General features: G+C 33.7%; 1 protein-coding gene across 4 annotated transcripts in view; it reads left to right on the top strand.

The window, feature by feature from the left end:
* The window catches only part of LOC138331353 (organic cation transporter protein-like), a 35863-nt gene extending 20713 nt beyond the window's left edge, over positions 1-15150 (top strand). The window contains exons 1-11 of one of the 4 annotated variants that reach the window (XM_069278933.1): positions 3743-4088; positions 5217-5232; positions 6837-7062; positions 7476-7579; positions 8595-8749; positions 8996-9164; positions 9401-9613; positions 10517-10743; positions 11187-11368; positions 11589-11746; positions 12891-13831. In XM_069278933.1, coding sequence (XP_069135034.1) covers positions 3980-4088; positions 5217-5232; positions 6837-7062; positions 7476-7579; positions 8595-8749; positions 8996-9164; positions 9401-9613; positions 10517-10743; positions 11187-11368; positions 11589-11746; positions 12891-12945 — 1614 coding nt within the window. In that variant the 5' untranslated portion in view covers positions 3743-3979 and the 3' untranslated portion in view covers positions 12946-13831. Of the gene's footprint in view, positions 1-3742; positions 4089-4980; positions 5233-6836; positions 7063-7475; positions 7580-8594; positions 8750-8995; positions 9165-9400; positions 9614-10516; positions 10744-11186; positions 11369-11588; positions 11747-12890; positions 13832-15012 lie in introns of those variants that run through there. The other 3 variants (XR_011209687.1, XM_069278939.1, XM_069278921.1) reach the window with 3 other exon arrangements.
* Positions 15151-15394: the final 244 nt, after the last annotated feature.

Here is a 15394-nt window from a genome sequence, read left to right as displayed (position 1 = left end):
TCCGATTTATCACTAGATCTCGAACTTTTCCCCTACTTCCTTTTTGTCCTTACCCTTTTACTCTCCTCTTTGTAATAATCTGTCTCGAGCAATACAGGTACACGATTGGCATATGGAGCTGTTATTCTTTTATAGCAAGCGTTAATGTAGGGTGCAAACTATTTTTAAATTCTCACATAGCTGTATTCACCCTGCTTCTGTTAGTGTTTTACTCTGCATATGCTACCTATTGGTCCAGCCTAACCCCGGTCCTAATAACTTGACTATCTATCTATCTGTCACATAAATGCACGAAGTATTTTGGCCACCACAGATGAAAGTAAGAGTCGCTTTTATAAGTTAGATGAAATTGAGAGCGTTTTCTGCAATCACTTTATAGCTATATCTGAGACATGGTTATGTACAGAAATTGATGATTCTATTCTTCAATTAGAAAAGTTTAACCTTTACAGAAACGACAGAAATAGACATGGTGGAGGTGTAGCTATATATACCCGTAATAGTATTAAATGCAAACGTCGGCTAGACTTAGAATCCCCAAATATTGAAAGTCTTGTACTAGATATAACTCATCAGGCAGGAAATATCTTATTTAGTACAATCTATCGTCCTCCTAACCAGGATGACCGCACTAAAACCGACTTCTTATCTTATTTCTCAGACACTGTCCAAATCTTTCAGTCCGAAAACCCGTTAAATATCATAATTACTGGTGATTTTAATGATAGATGTAAATCCTGGGATGACCAGCACGTCACTAGTGAACTCGGACTTCGTCTTTTTGATATTGCGATCCAAAAATATTTGTCACAATTAATTAATAAAGCTACCCATTTTACCGCAAATTCATCACATATACTTGACCTCATTTTTGTTGATAAAGTCCACATGGTGGCAAACGTTAAAATAAAATCACCACTTTGCAATCTTGATCATAGTTTTATTTCCTGTAAACTGAAATATTATGTTCCAAAGCCTCAATCATATCAGAGAACCATATGGGACTGCAAAACTGCTGATATCGATGGTTTGAACAATGCATTTAACACCGCTCATGTCGATATTTTCTTTGATGTTTTTGATCTTTTTGATGATATAATTCAAAATGTAATTAAGTTTATCTTAGATACGTGCAAAACATTTATAATAAATAAAGTAGTCAATACTCGTTCTCGCGACAAACCATGGTTAACAAACGAAGTACGTCGAACCTTTAGGACTAGAGATAGATTTTTCAAATTATTTAAAAAAAAAACAACAACAGGTAAAGACTTCGACAAGTTCAGGTTCCAGGTAGCACGTAGGGAAAGAAGCAAATCGGGTAAACGCGATGCACTTAAACGTTGGCAAGAATCCACCATTACTAAACTATCTTACAGAAATACCAATCCTAAACTTTTCTGGTCAATTTCTAAATCTCTTCTAGGCAAAAATGGAGATCATACTATCCCTCCTTTAAGGGAAAACAATCACTATATACAAGATGATACTGATTAGGCAGATCTTTTTAACACATACTTCTCTGATCAATGTACTATCCCGGATAATATTGAGAAACCAGAACTACCTCAAACCAATAAAAATGATAACTTACCTGTAATTAGTACCGTACAAACCACTCCAGAGGAGGTATGTAATATACTTAAGTCGCTTAACCCCAAAAAGGCAACAGGGCCAGATGGCATAGGAAATTTCATTCTTAAAAATTGCTGTCAATCTTTAAGTCATATTTGGGCATATATCTTTAATACTTCTCTCAGATCAGGTATTTTTCCTACTTTGTGGAAAACAGTTCAATTCGTCCTATTCATAAAAAGGCAAAAATATTGTTAAAAACTGACCAATATCACTTCTTTCAAATATATCTAAATGTCTTGAAAAATAGTATACAAACGTATTTATGAACTCTTTGTTGCAAACTACATTCTTATCAAAGAAAATTATGGATTTAAAAGAAATGATTCTATCATTAATCAATTGTTAAAAATAATCCACAACATCTACAAAAGTATAGATAATGGCGTTAATGTTTGCACAGTATTTTAGATGTCTCAAAAGCTTTTGACAAAGTGTGGCACGAAGGTTTACTTCACAAATTAGGAAAACATAGGTATTAGAGGAAGTTTGCTTTATTGGCTTAAAAGTTATCTTTGTAATAGAAAACAGTATGTAGTCTTAAATGGTCAATCTTCTGGTCATAGATATATTAACTCTGGTGTCTCACAGGGTTCGATCCTTGGACTGCTCTTATTCTTAGTTTATGTAAATGATATCAATGTAGACATACATCTCACATAAACTTATTCGCTGAAGACACATCTCTCTCATCAACCATAAATAGGAACGAATCAGTAAATACACTTAACGACGATTTAATTTCTCTGTCTCAGTGGGCAAAACGATGGCTTGTCACATTCAACACACAAAAAACTGAATTTGTTATTTTCTTTAAAAAAAGATTTGTTAATAAACCGAACCTTCTACTTAATAACATTCCGATTAAACTTGTAATTAACCATAAACATCTGGGCATATTTCTATCTGGTAACCTTAGCTGGCATTCTCACATCTCAGAAATTGTAGCCAAGCTAACAGAATATTAAATATCTTTCAAGCATTAGCTTATATTTTCCCGCGTTCATGCCTAGAAACACTATAAAAAACTATGGTAAGATCGGTTATGGAATATGGCAATATTTTATTTGATAATTGTAGTCAGCAAGAGTCTGACCTTATTGAAAGTGTTCAGCGTAGGGCGGCATTAATATGCACAGGTGGTTATAAGGTAACCAAATATACTAAACTGTTGGGTGAATTGGGATGGGAAAAACTAAGTGACAGACGAAAGAATTGCAGACTAAAAATGTTATTTAAAATCAAGCATGATCTGTGTCCACCATATTTGAAAACTATCTGTCCAATTCAGACTCATAGAACACAAAACTACAACTTTAGAAATTCTAATACTATTCTCCCTATCCTGTCACGAAAACCTTTCTATCATCAACCCTTCTTTCAAAAATCAATCACACTAGAATAAAAATGGGATTAAGTGCTTTAAACAAACATAGACATTCCTACAACTTAACTAATAACAAATTCTGTGACCTTTGCGTGAACTCCTCCGAAGATGAATTTCTTTTTACATTGTTCAAAATATAACAGAATCCGTTCCAATATGCTCCGCACTGTTTGTCATATATTCGCTCCAAATGTCAATTCCAACCTCATTGTAGAGTTCATGCCAAATGTTCTTGTCAAAATAATCTTATGTGGCTTAAAAACTCTAAACGAAATTGAGAACAAAGCATTATTTGACCATGTATTTGAATATATAGTAAATTCAAACAGATTCTGAATCCCCCCTCTATCTTTCTCTGTGTGTGTCTCTCTCTCCCCTCTCTATCTCTCTCTCTCTCTGTCTCTCTCTCTCTCTCTCTCTCTCTCTCTCTCTCTCTAAAGTATGTGTGTGTGAGTGTGAGTGTGTTCGACATTTGTATGTCTTTTGTGTAATTGTACATATTGCTTGTTTGATATATGTTGAGGAGAGCATCTAGTAGCCTTCGGGCTGTTTGTAATCCTCGTTAAATAAATAAAGAATTAAATCATAAGTTTGTTTATTTTTCGCTTTGTTATAACACAGTTTGTGACAGTTGGACTTAACATTGCCAATTGTTTCAAAATGTAGTTATTTAAGATGTCTATAATATGTAATACCATATACATTTTATTTCGACCAGGCGTGTCACAAGGGAGACAACTCTTGCAGTATTTCGTTTGTTAGCAAGAAAACATTGTACATTGTTCATTGCTTAATGGAGAAAGTAAAAACATCGTGCTATAAAGAACTGCCTTAATAGAGACAAGGATATCAACAAATGATAAATATGCTACATTTATCTTTATGAAGAGAGATATCACTTTTCAATGGAAATCTGGAAACTCGCTGACAGTTTGACATTTCTTGCAGATTTCAGACATGATCCAGAGTAAAACTTCTGATGTACTAAGGATAAAAAAGTACTGCTTTGACGGCGTTGTCCAAACAGCAAATCAAAGTAGCAAATATCGACATAACAAGAAAACAGGTTAGATAGTAGGTTTAAATAAGTCAAATAAAACCAAGGTCAAGTCGTACGGGGACTGTAACGGTACTCATAGTGTGCAGGATTGGTAATCTCTGTTTGGTATTAGTCCCAGAGAGCAGACCGGTCTTAAAAGACTGGACACTGCTCGCATGCTCAATTCATTTCCCCATGCGATTTCATAACAATTTTTGGGTAAGATTGTGTTTTGAAACTGTTTCGAGTGTCTTAAAAGCACTTTGAATGATTATGAGTTCTAGGTTATTTATTTGTTGACAATGTTCTTATGTTTGAATTTCTCCATGTTCATTTTTTGGGTTGTTTGGATTCAGATTTGGGATTTTTTAGATTTAGAGACAGTTTTGGCAATGTGGGTGTCCAATCTGAGGTCGTCTAGGACTGTTCGGAATAGGTATAGGTTTGAGATGGTACTGTTTTGAGTATGGTGTTTCATAACTCGTAGAAGTGAGTGGATTAAATTTTGAAAACAAATCCCTGTAAAGTCATTTCTTTCGCGAATTAGCGGTCAAACTAAACTCGTAAAAGAATTTCGTAAATATAGATAGTTTTTCCGTTAACACTTGATTGATATCTCCGAATTTTTGTTTGAAATGGAAATCGCGGAATTTTGTAACCTCGAAAGATGGTATTTCTTACTACATGTAGCAATTCATGACTTTTAATTACTGTAAATTATTTATTTGTTAAATTTTCGTAATTTCTGTATGTTAGTATCACTTCTTTACGACGATAGTATTGAGATATCATATCATTTTTTTTTATATTTGAATAACCTTTTGAAAAATATATTCTGGCTTTATGCATAATATATATATATGATCGACGGTTAACATCCCGTGCGCATGCATGAATAAAGATCATTTAATGCATTTGTCGTGTGTTCCTTACTCATAGTTGTAGCATGAAAGTGATTTGTAATAAAGTCGAGGATGTGTACTATACCTGCATAAAATACTCTGAAGTCTTAACTTTAAATCAAAATGAAGAAGTTCGACGAGATTTTGTGTATTATTGGAGAATTTGGATTTTATCAGAAATGTATTTTTCTGTTGCTATGCTTACCCCCTGTGATGACTGCTTTCCACATGGTGATGAGTGTATATGTTCTAGGAATTCCACATCACAGGTAAGTAAAATTAAAAATAATAATATCAAATTAAAACATCTGTTTTCACAGAATAAACCTTGTGCTGCAGAAAAATCTCAAAAAAGTTCTTAAACAGGATTAACCCCTGCCTTCCTTAGAACAAAGTACATGCTTTATTTTGAATAGGAGATAAATACGGTATAAATTAGCTAGTACATTTATAATCCGAAATAAATGACCAAAATAAATTCAAAGTGAAATAAAATATCATTTCTATGGAATATATATTCAGCCACTATAGGGCCTTCTACAGTCCAAAATAACACTAACACAACGTGTTCGTTTACATGTTCTTTTACATCTATTGTGCGCAGATAAGAAATGTCTTGGCCCGCTTGATGGGTAAGGGTGTGATATTATTTTTCAGACAATTCGTACCTCACAATGTGCTGCAAACATAGTTCCTATTACATCTTGCTGTTCACAGCCCTGGTTCCCTAGTGACCATCAATTTATCTACGGCAGTTGCTCCCATTCCGACTTCGAATTGAGGAAGATAACAATTGTATTTAATTCAAATATATTCATCCTCTTTTAACAGTACTGATAGGAAGAGTAAATAACGATTGAGAATATCTTTTCTCTGTGGTATATTTACGGTCAAAATTTAATCTAACTTAGTTAAACTACATTACGATTTATGTTTATAGGAACACATGGGCAAAGCTTGGGAGAAAATACTTTACAAGTACTTTGTAATTTTGAAGGCAAAAACTTTTTGAATATTAACAATATGTGTCATGTCATATTTGGATTTTATCAAATGTACTTTAGTGTTAAACGCAAATAGGGACGAATAATTACGCGTAATGCTTGTATAAAATACAAAATGTAATAAAAAGATCCCAATTTCATCCAGTTTTAGTGATGATCTTTTGTAGTTTGCGATAGTCTTTGGAGTTTTAGACATATTCTATACATACACCGTAGATTGAAAGTGCATCGTAATCATGGCATATGTTTCCTGATGTAGTGATAGTGTTAATCGTATATAAACTTTGTAATTCATATATCATGGAAAGATTGTTCCTATATATAGTGTTCACGTCTCTCAAAATCCGTAGTGGTTCAATTTTGATTTTGGACTATACCGGTATATGATTCGTTGATATTTCAGAGTCAGTATGGTAAATAATGGTATTCAATGTTCATCGTAAAACTAACTCAACATGGTGGCATGATCATATCACATCTAAAATCATTGACGCAGAAAAGAGGTCATACACTGCCCTCCAAAAGTTCTGTTACACGTGCAGTTTTACAAATATACAAAAAGTACAGAAATATGTAAATATTGTTAATGCAGGCATCAGCATGTATACTTTTACAAATGTAAGGCAGTTGGAGGCAGTGTATATATTAAATGCATATTTTATGGAAATAGAACCAGGCGTATTGCAAAGAATTTTTGCTTCATGTGTTCATACATGTAAAGAACAAAATTGAATACCAAACAATAATATAATACTTAGTATAATAATGTTTTCTGTTATTTTATGTTTGAAATATCTATAAATAATAAAGATTAGATGAAGTATTGTAATATTATCTTAAAACAAATTCAAATTCTGGATGTTTTTTAGATGTGCTTTACCAGGATACCCTAACGACACATTTGCGGTCCAAAGTCCCTCACACGAAGCCTTGATTAATCGACTCATTCCGCCGTCGACGGACGAAACCCTGGATTACGCCAAATGTGAGCTATACGATCGAACTTTGAATGGTGATGATAACTCGACCGACCTCAAGGAATGTTCAGACTGGGTCTACGACAAAACTGTTTTCATCAACACCTTCACATCGGAGGTAAAGAATGAGTCTGTTTCGATGGTTAAGTCATAAACTGTGTGTATATTAGAAAAACCAAACACTGCCGAAGGGTACGTTGCGCTCCATTGTGCTGTATAGTTTAATATTTGTCTACTTTGTCCGCTTTACTGTTCGTATCCTATTATGTAATCGTGTTCGTTTTGTTTGTCTTGATAAAGGGGCATATCGCCTCGAAAATTTGACAATTTTGTTTTGTCCACACAGTTGGAATTACTTCCTTGTCCCAGAAAAACGAAACATCAACACTATTTTACATTTATTGTATTGTGTCTGTGTGCTTTCCTCTTGACACCACTTCTTTAGAATAAAGAAATATTTTTTTGCATTCCTTGTATTGATTTTTTAAATTACGCTTCTCCACTTCCTTGTTTTCTTCAATACTTTTCCAGCATAACATTGTATGTGGTGAAAAGCTGAAGACGTCCCACGGCCAGATGATCTTCTTTGGAGGAATGTTGGTAGGAGCTATCGGCCTGGGATCTTTATCAGATATGTAAGTCACCACTATATTATTATATCATTATAATATTCGGGTTTTGAATAGAATTTCACAATATAAATTTTAAGATACTCTTATCTTGGGTCCTTTATTGTATGAGTACATGTATTGTTTGATATTTAATTCTTTCGTCACTCACGAAATTTAAATAAAAAACTTGTATCTTAATCTGTGTTTAATTTGTCCACCCGTTTCACAAAATTGAACAACTTAGATATTTTTCATAATTTATAACATTTTTTTTTATTTCATGAATACTAAACGAAAAGAATATTATTATATAAAAACTGAGATTAGGCAAACTTTAATTATCTCTATATATTATCTATACGTATGTTACGTTATCATATGTACGAGTAACGCATATTATGGTACCGAGGGCTGTCTGTTTGATATTCGTACATGTTATCACCCGTGTGGTCGAATATGAAGGTCTCACAATGACAAATGCAAAACAAATTGAAATATGTAGTGACATGCTTCTAGCCTGCTGAGGGTGACTACATGTAATATAGACATGATATTATTACAAAGATACATACATTGTATACAATAGTTTTTTGTTTAAAGCACAAATGTCCATATATCTACCATTCACTAACAGAGAAGACTGAGAACAGATTTTACTATGATGTCTTTTAAAAATTTAAAATAAAGATCACATCGTTCATGGATATGGTTTTTATATCAATTTTTGATTAAGGAAGCTTATTCATAGCAATGTAATGCATCTCAACTTAATTTGAAGTACTGTACTGCTTGTGCGGGAGTTGCCTCTCTTTCAAAGTCATGAACGGAATATACATCTATAACAACTCTGATATCAATTGCAATAGTTATAGTTAACAATAGGTTAATACTACGTTTACGATGAAAATATTGAATAGTTGCAAAGGGTATATTAGCCAATTGTTAAAAGTTTACTCAAATATTTCCAATTTTTTTTTTCAAACCCAATTTATCTTGAGAGAAAGAATACTTCATATTAAACTAAATTTTCATTTTGCAGTATTGGACGAAAAAAGACGCTACATCTTTCCTTTTTGATGTTTCTGGGGACTACCCTAGGATTAGCATGGGCTCCTGATTTTCTCACTTTCTGTATACTTCGGTTTCTGATTGGAGTATCATGTGCAGGAGTGTTTACGACTAGCTTTGTCATTGGTAAATGGTTGCGTTTTTTCTGTATATTATCAATTTTAAAATGCTTTACTATGATTTATTGAAATGTATTCAAAATATTTGAGATTATTGTACCTAATTCACATTTGATTATCTTTTGATTGATATACTGTATCATCAACATGGACTTTAATAAATATTTAAATATATTAAACCTTAATAACATGTTTTTACTTTCACTTATATGCACATACTATATAAATATGATTAATACCCTGTTTGTCACAGGCATGGAGTTCGTTGGTCCCTCCAAGAGAATGTGGGCTGGTATCGTGATCGAGTATTTCTCCGGGCTTGGTGTAGCCAGTCTAGGTGGTATAGGCTATGCCTTCAAGGAGTGGAAGTCTATTCAGATCGCATGTGCTGCACCGTCTGCTTTTTTTCTTCTATATTGGTGGTAATTCGATTTATTTATAGTATATTAGCACGAAATGTATTTCAAATTTGTCGTTTTATGATTCCAGTGAAAAATGAAAGAACCTCTCAACATAAAAAATAACATTGTATAATGATTTACTATTGAGGTCAATACTATTGATACAAATAATTTCAAAGGAAACTCTATCATCTTCATATTTTGTTAAAACCAATAGATATCCATTCTGGAAATGATCAATTTTTGTTCCATCACAGGATTATTCCTGAGTCCCCGAGATGGTTGATCAGTCAGGGTAGAATCAAGGAGGCCAACAACATCATCCAGAAGGCGGCCAAGGTCAACAAGGTCACGATTCCAGAAAAGATCCTGACAGCAGACTCCATAGATGAACCGGAAGCTGGTCGTCTCTGGCATCTGTTTACGTCACGTGTTCTCCTTGTTAGGACTCTCATCATTTTCTTTAATTGGTATTTCGTTCCTTCAAATATTTCCAACTTGAATAGAATCTGAAAGTGATAGTCAAAAGCAAAACCTTTCTTTGAGATATCCCTGTCCACCTGACAGACCCATGATTTTCCCTCTAGCATTCATACGTACTTACCGAAAAATGTGCACACTCCCTACGTTAGATAGGGTTTCCTATTTCATTCATATCTGCACTTCCGGTGAGGGAAAAAATTCTCTTTCTTACCCAGGGCAAGATAGCCTGCAACCGTAGAACATCTTCGCATGATAAACCGGAAGTTGTAAAACGTCATATGCAAATAACAATTAACCTGTACAGTCCAAATGGACAATCAATATCACATTCGAACTCGAGTTCGTGTTTCACGCGCGTGCTGAACTTTGATCTTCATCGCAATCGGAATCCCATCTACCTTCATCTATTTCGTTGATGTTTACCCGGTAAAAAGACTGATTTAACTGTTTTCATACAATATTAGTTAGAATTTCTAAGACTGTGAATATTTCAAAATAATGTAAATTCTTGTGTGTCACAGTGAGACACGTTTAACACAGTTTTCGACAAAGTAAAATAGATTTTTTTCAAGTTGATTTATTAATAATTCTAAGGTTTTTAATCGCGTATTTTTAGTATTTAACATTTTTGGGTAAATGACAGGGGCAGATAAAGGCTCATTCCCTACCTAGAGAGTAGGTCAGGGAAATGTCTACCCTTGGAGGAGATTCACGGTAGTCTAACCCTCGGGGTAGACAGATGTAAATATCCTCCTCGGGTAGATATACTTCTGCCCTACCCTCAAGGTAGGAAAGATCCTATCAATCTGTTCCCACTGGATATCTCAGTAAAATCTGGTAAAATAATATATCTACATGTATACCTTTTAGAAGAATGTTTTATTTACCAGGTGCGTGGTCTGCATGGTTTATTATGGCCTCTCTTTGAATACCGGAAATCTCGGAGGCGACTTTTACATCAACTTCCTGTTATCTGGCCTGGTTGAGTTTCCCGCCTACACACTGTGCCTTCTGCTACTGGACCGAATAGGCAGACGACTACTGCATGCCTCATGCATGATCCTAGGAGGTATCGCCTGTATTGCAACCCTTTTACCAATGTTGTACGCAGACGAAAGTAAGTGCGATTATATAGGACACACATTGTCAATCTTCTATTAGTATTTTCCTTATTTTATTCCAGTTACATGAAATGATACTTTTTGACTTCTGTCTGTGGAGGAAAAAAACATATCCCAGATATATAAACACAAGAGTGTATGGAAACCAGTCAAATTTTGTTGTAAATTTACTTTTGATAAACCTTACGAAGAAAATGGCGCTATGCAATTTCCACTTATAAACTCTCAAGCATAGCTACATTTAATTCGTACACCCTAGGACTTAGTATTATTTGTGACAATAATTTGGCAAATATGCTACCTCTCAATAAATAAAAATAACCTTCGGAAACGCATGGGTTCATTCTCTCTATGTATTTACCAATATCATATATATCCGCGTTGTAATGATATACGATAGATTATGCAAAATGATCAAAAATTAAATTTCCTTACACAGGTCTCCAGCCGATCACAGTCGCCCTAGCCATGCTGGGAAAGGTCGGTGTGGCCGCTGCCTTCGCTGTGATCTTTGTGTGGTCAGCAGAGTTGTACCCCACTGTTGTAAGAAACGCCGGAATGGGCGCTAGTTCCTCGTGCGCCCGTGGCGGGAGTATGATTGCTCCTTATATTGCCGACCTGGTGGGTTGACGCGGACATCTTTTTTTAATTCTAGTTTACTTCAATATAACTTCATATTCAACTTTCAACTTTGTTTTCATTCACATTCCATACTCTCTGCGCTACTTTTAATCCGACATGAACATGTTACGTGCATCTTTTCTATGCATAGTTTATGCAGCACGTCTATTGATGGTCCTGTTTTGTTTTTAATTGATTTTGTTCTTTCTTTTGATTCCAGAGTAAGGTGATCGAGGGTAACTTTGGACGCGCGGTGCCCCTAGTCGTCTTCGGCGCGGCATCCGTTGTAGCTGGAATATTTTCGCTATGGTTACCAGAAACTAACAACAGAGAGCTTCCCGAAAGTCTTGAGGATGGTAGACGATTTGGTAGAAAAGAGTAAGTATCATTTAAACTACTAATATAAGACCTAGATACGATACATATATTAGATTACATATGCCTTTAACTTCAGCAAAGCTTCATGTTATGGTGATATGATGATTAAAGAAAACTGAAACGGCAGTTATAGAGGATGCTCACTTAAAATGGCATTAGAAATATGTATATATTTAATACAACGCGTGTAGCGTTTGTATTATTGCTATCTGATATACTATTGATTTGTAGGTCTTGGCCTACAATGACATCTAGGGGTGACCTCTTGGAACTCTTGAATCATTTCATTCATAAACATCCATTCAGTAGTCATGGGAAGACTGTCTTCTGATTTGTAAAATACACAGAGAGTGTATAGAATATACAGAGTGTTATATAATACACAGCACTATCCAGGCCAACTGTACCTTATACCAGTACTCCCTGACTGTTGTCTGCTGGTGACTCCTCTGTTAAACTTACATAATCTCTGCTAATGACAATTCAAATTGGACTTACTATCTAAGGCTTATAGACCTGAGAGTAATAAAATAAACTGATCAGATGTTATTTCTGTGTACCTTGAAATAATGTTTTCAAATGATTGTTCAAAACATATCTGAGGTAGACGCATATCTTGTAAGGCTGCCCTCGTGTGTGCATTTTACCAATATAAGTCATACATCTTTATTTCATTTAGCAAATAGGCTAAAAAGCCTTTGTGCAAAACAAATACAGACATGACAATGGTAAACAGACTTTTCTGAAAAAAAGGATGTACACTATATATATATCAATCAAAAAAAAAGAAATCAGCGAAAGGATGCATACAACAAATATATCAATTATCAAATAATATTGAATTTCTAACTTCATTAGCTCTGTGAACAAAGATAGCTAAATTTTTAACAATGTGTGTGCAACTTTTATTTTCTTTGTAATTTTGAAATCTTTAATTTCATGTAGGAACTTTAATTAAGAAAAATGTCAAACAAAAATGAGTATTTTCTGTGATCAGTTGAATGTTCTTGAAATAATTGATATCAAAGTTTCTATAATAACGTTTATATATTTTGATTTTGGAAATTCATTGGATTTAATTCTATTTTATTGTTTCTGCTGCGTTGTATTTGCAGTACTTTTAGTACTTTGATTTTTTTGTCAGATTGGAAAAATACAAACCAGAGATCAACTATGAAAAGGCCTTTGAGTCAGATTAAGACGCAGTAAATAATGAGAATGGAGAGTCAACAGGCACCAAATCCACAAAATTTTCAGAAGCCTAAATTATACATCATTTACCAGGTATTGTAATTGTGAATATAAATATTAATCCGATCTTGAACAGAGAGTAATGTACGTCTGTGTTACCTGTTACTATGAAAAGTATTTTGATACGTTATCCTCAAGTAACGATCAAGTCGATTTAAGAAAACAACGAAATTGATCAGAATATGTTAGCAATTATGAAGTCAACCAACTAACAAATAATATAAACCAATACAACAAATCGATTACAGATGATCCACCGCCGACAGAACATAAATGATATTCATCGTTGAACAATAATTTGTGTTTAATTGTAAATATATATGTCTAATCAACACAAAAATAATATGAAATAATTAGTTTTGGCTTTAATATATTCGCAATCAGTACTAGTACTTAATTCCGTATATGATATAGTGCCACGGATTTTTTTCGGGATGCAGTTAATTTTTGTTTCATATTTTTAACTTGAAATAAACTTAGAAGCTGAAATTTTTCACTGGTGCTAATATTGTAAAGTAAGTAACTTTTGTAACTGAAGAAAAATACTACATTGTAAATCGTCTGCTCCTATTTTTGATAGTGGTAAAATACTATTTGTCTGCGGTGAAGCATCTTTAATGTGTGTGTTATAGATACAATTTTGTATTTTGTTTTTGATCATTGAATGGAGTATTACAGTTGATATCTACACGGTTTTATATTGAATATATAATACCTTCCAAATTATCACAAGTGTATGTTCGCGAGAGTGTCGTTAAATGAGCATGATCAGGAAGCACGTGTGTAAAACAATTTTGTATTCGCTCAGATATCAATAAACCAGTTGTCATCACATCAGAAGACTTTCTTAATTTCTTTATATAACACAATCAGACGTTTGGGCTACAAACATTGATATTTTTTTTTCAAAATGTAGATTTTAAAGATGTGTTTTCGAAGGTGATTGGTGTCCAATACACATAATTCAAAGCAAAAAAGGAGATGAACTCGACGGGGAAGTTACACAATATGTAATATACTTCAGTTTTCACCAGACGTGTAATAAGGGAGACGACTCTTCGTTATTTATATTTTCCAACCAATCAATCCTCTCAATATCATCCATAAGGGGCATTATGATCTAGTATATCCAAAATAGATGTAGTTACCCAAACTATGGACTTATAAATTATTCATACAATTTAGGTTACAATTAATATACAGTCTTTGCCGCTGTTTAATTCATTGTAAAATGCGACAGATAACAGAATGTACTTTTAAGGAATGTTTCGTTGGTAATCTGTCAAGGAAATAAACATAAAAGAGCAACTGCACAGTGTCTAAAGGTGACAATGAAACAATCATACCAGAAAGAACTGTATTGAAAGGTTCATGAATATCAGCATATGTGTAATATATATAAAAAGAATATGCTACATTCATTTACTAGTAGGGATCTGACAGAAAAGACTGAAAGAAAATTCAAAAGAGAGCTGAAAACCACTTTTCATTTAAAGTAGGTTAAACAAAATCAAATGCAAAATGATATATAATCGTACAATTGTAAAAGGGACTTAGAACGAGGTGTTCCGAAGAATTTTTGTAAAGGTCTTTCATCGACAGGACCTTTTCAAGAAATATCGGTAAAATTCTGACCCATTCTCTTATCGGATCTGTGATGGCGACAAGGTACTTTAATGAGCGATGGAGAAATATGAACATATAAGGTTGAATCTTCACTACTGTGTTAATTTATGGCGAATCTGTCTAATTGTCCCCTCAAGCTCTGTATAGTTGATTTATATAACGTTAGTGGATATCCGTCACAAAAATGGCTAAGGTTCAACTCTGTTATATACATATGACATGAGAACATATGTATCAAAATAAAGGAAAGCAGTAGTGTTCTTTATTCAGAAATGATAAGATGATTATATAACTAAGTTACAATTGTTTTTAATTTTTTGTAGCATTTTTCAACAAGGTACACGATGAATATTGAAGAGCCTGTTATGTATTTTTTTCTTTGTTAATAGGTGCTATAGGATTTGATTAAAGGAGTGTTATTGAAAGACAGGGTATTGTCAATATATAAACATTGTAACTGAAGGACTTTTCAAGGTCAGTTAACCGTTTGGGTAAGTTTCTTATAGATGGTTATCTTCGCATGAAATTCGAAAAACCTTCCCCATAACAATTCTAATTGTAAAGCATACTATTTGCAAGCGACATACTTTCGCTGATATTGCTGTCAAAGTAAGAGTTTGTTGATATAAAAAGGTATATGTATTTCCATTAATACATATTCCATTAAAAATGATATCCCCGAATTTTCTGATATAGCTATCGCGATATTGTTTCACCTCGAAAGAATGGATTTGTTGTTAGAGGATTTTCCCCCTCAAACTTGATGCACTT

This window comes from Argopecten irradians, chromosome 1 (genome assembly GCF_041381155.1).
Source record: "Argopecten irradians isolate NY chromosome 1, Ai_NY, whole genome shotgun sequence".
In the NCBI taxonomy this organism is placed as follows: domain Eukaryota; kingdom Metazoa; phylum Mollusca; class Bivalvia; order Pectinida; family Pectinidae; genus Argopecten; species Argopecten irradians.
This window is presented reverse-complemented; position numbering and strand designations above follow the sequence as displayed.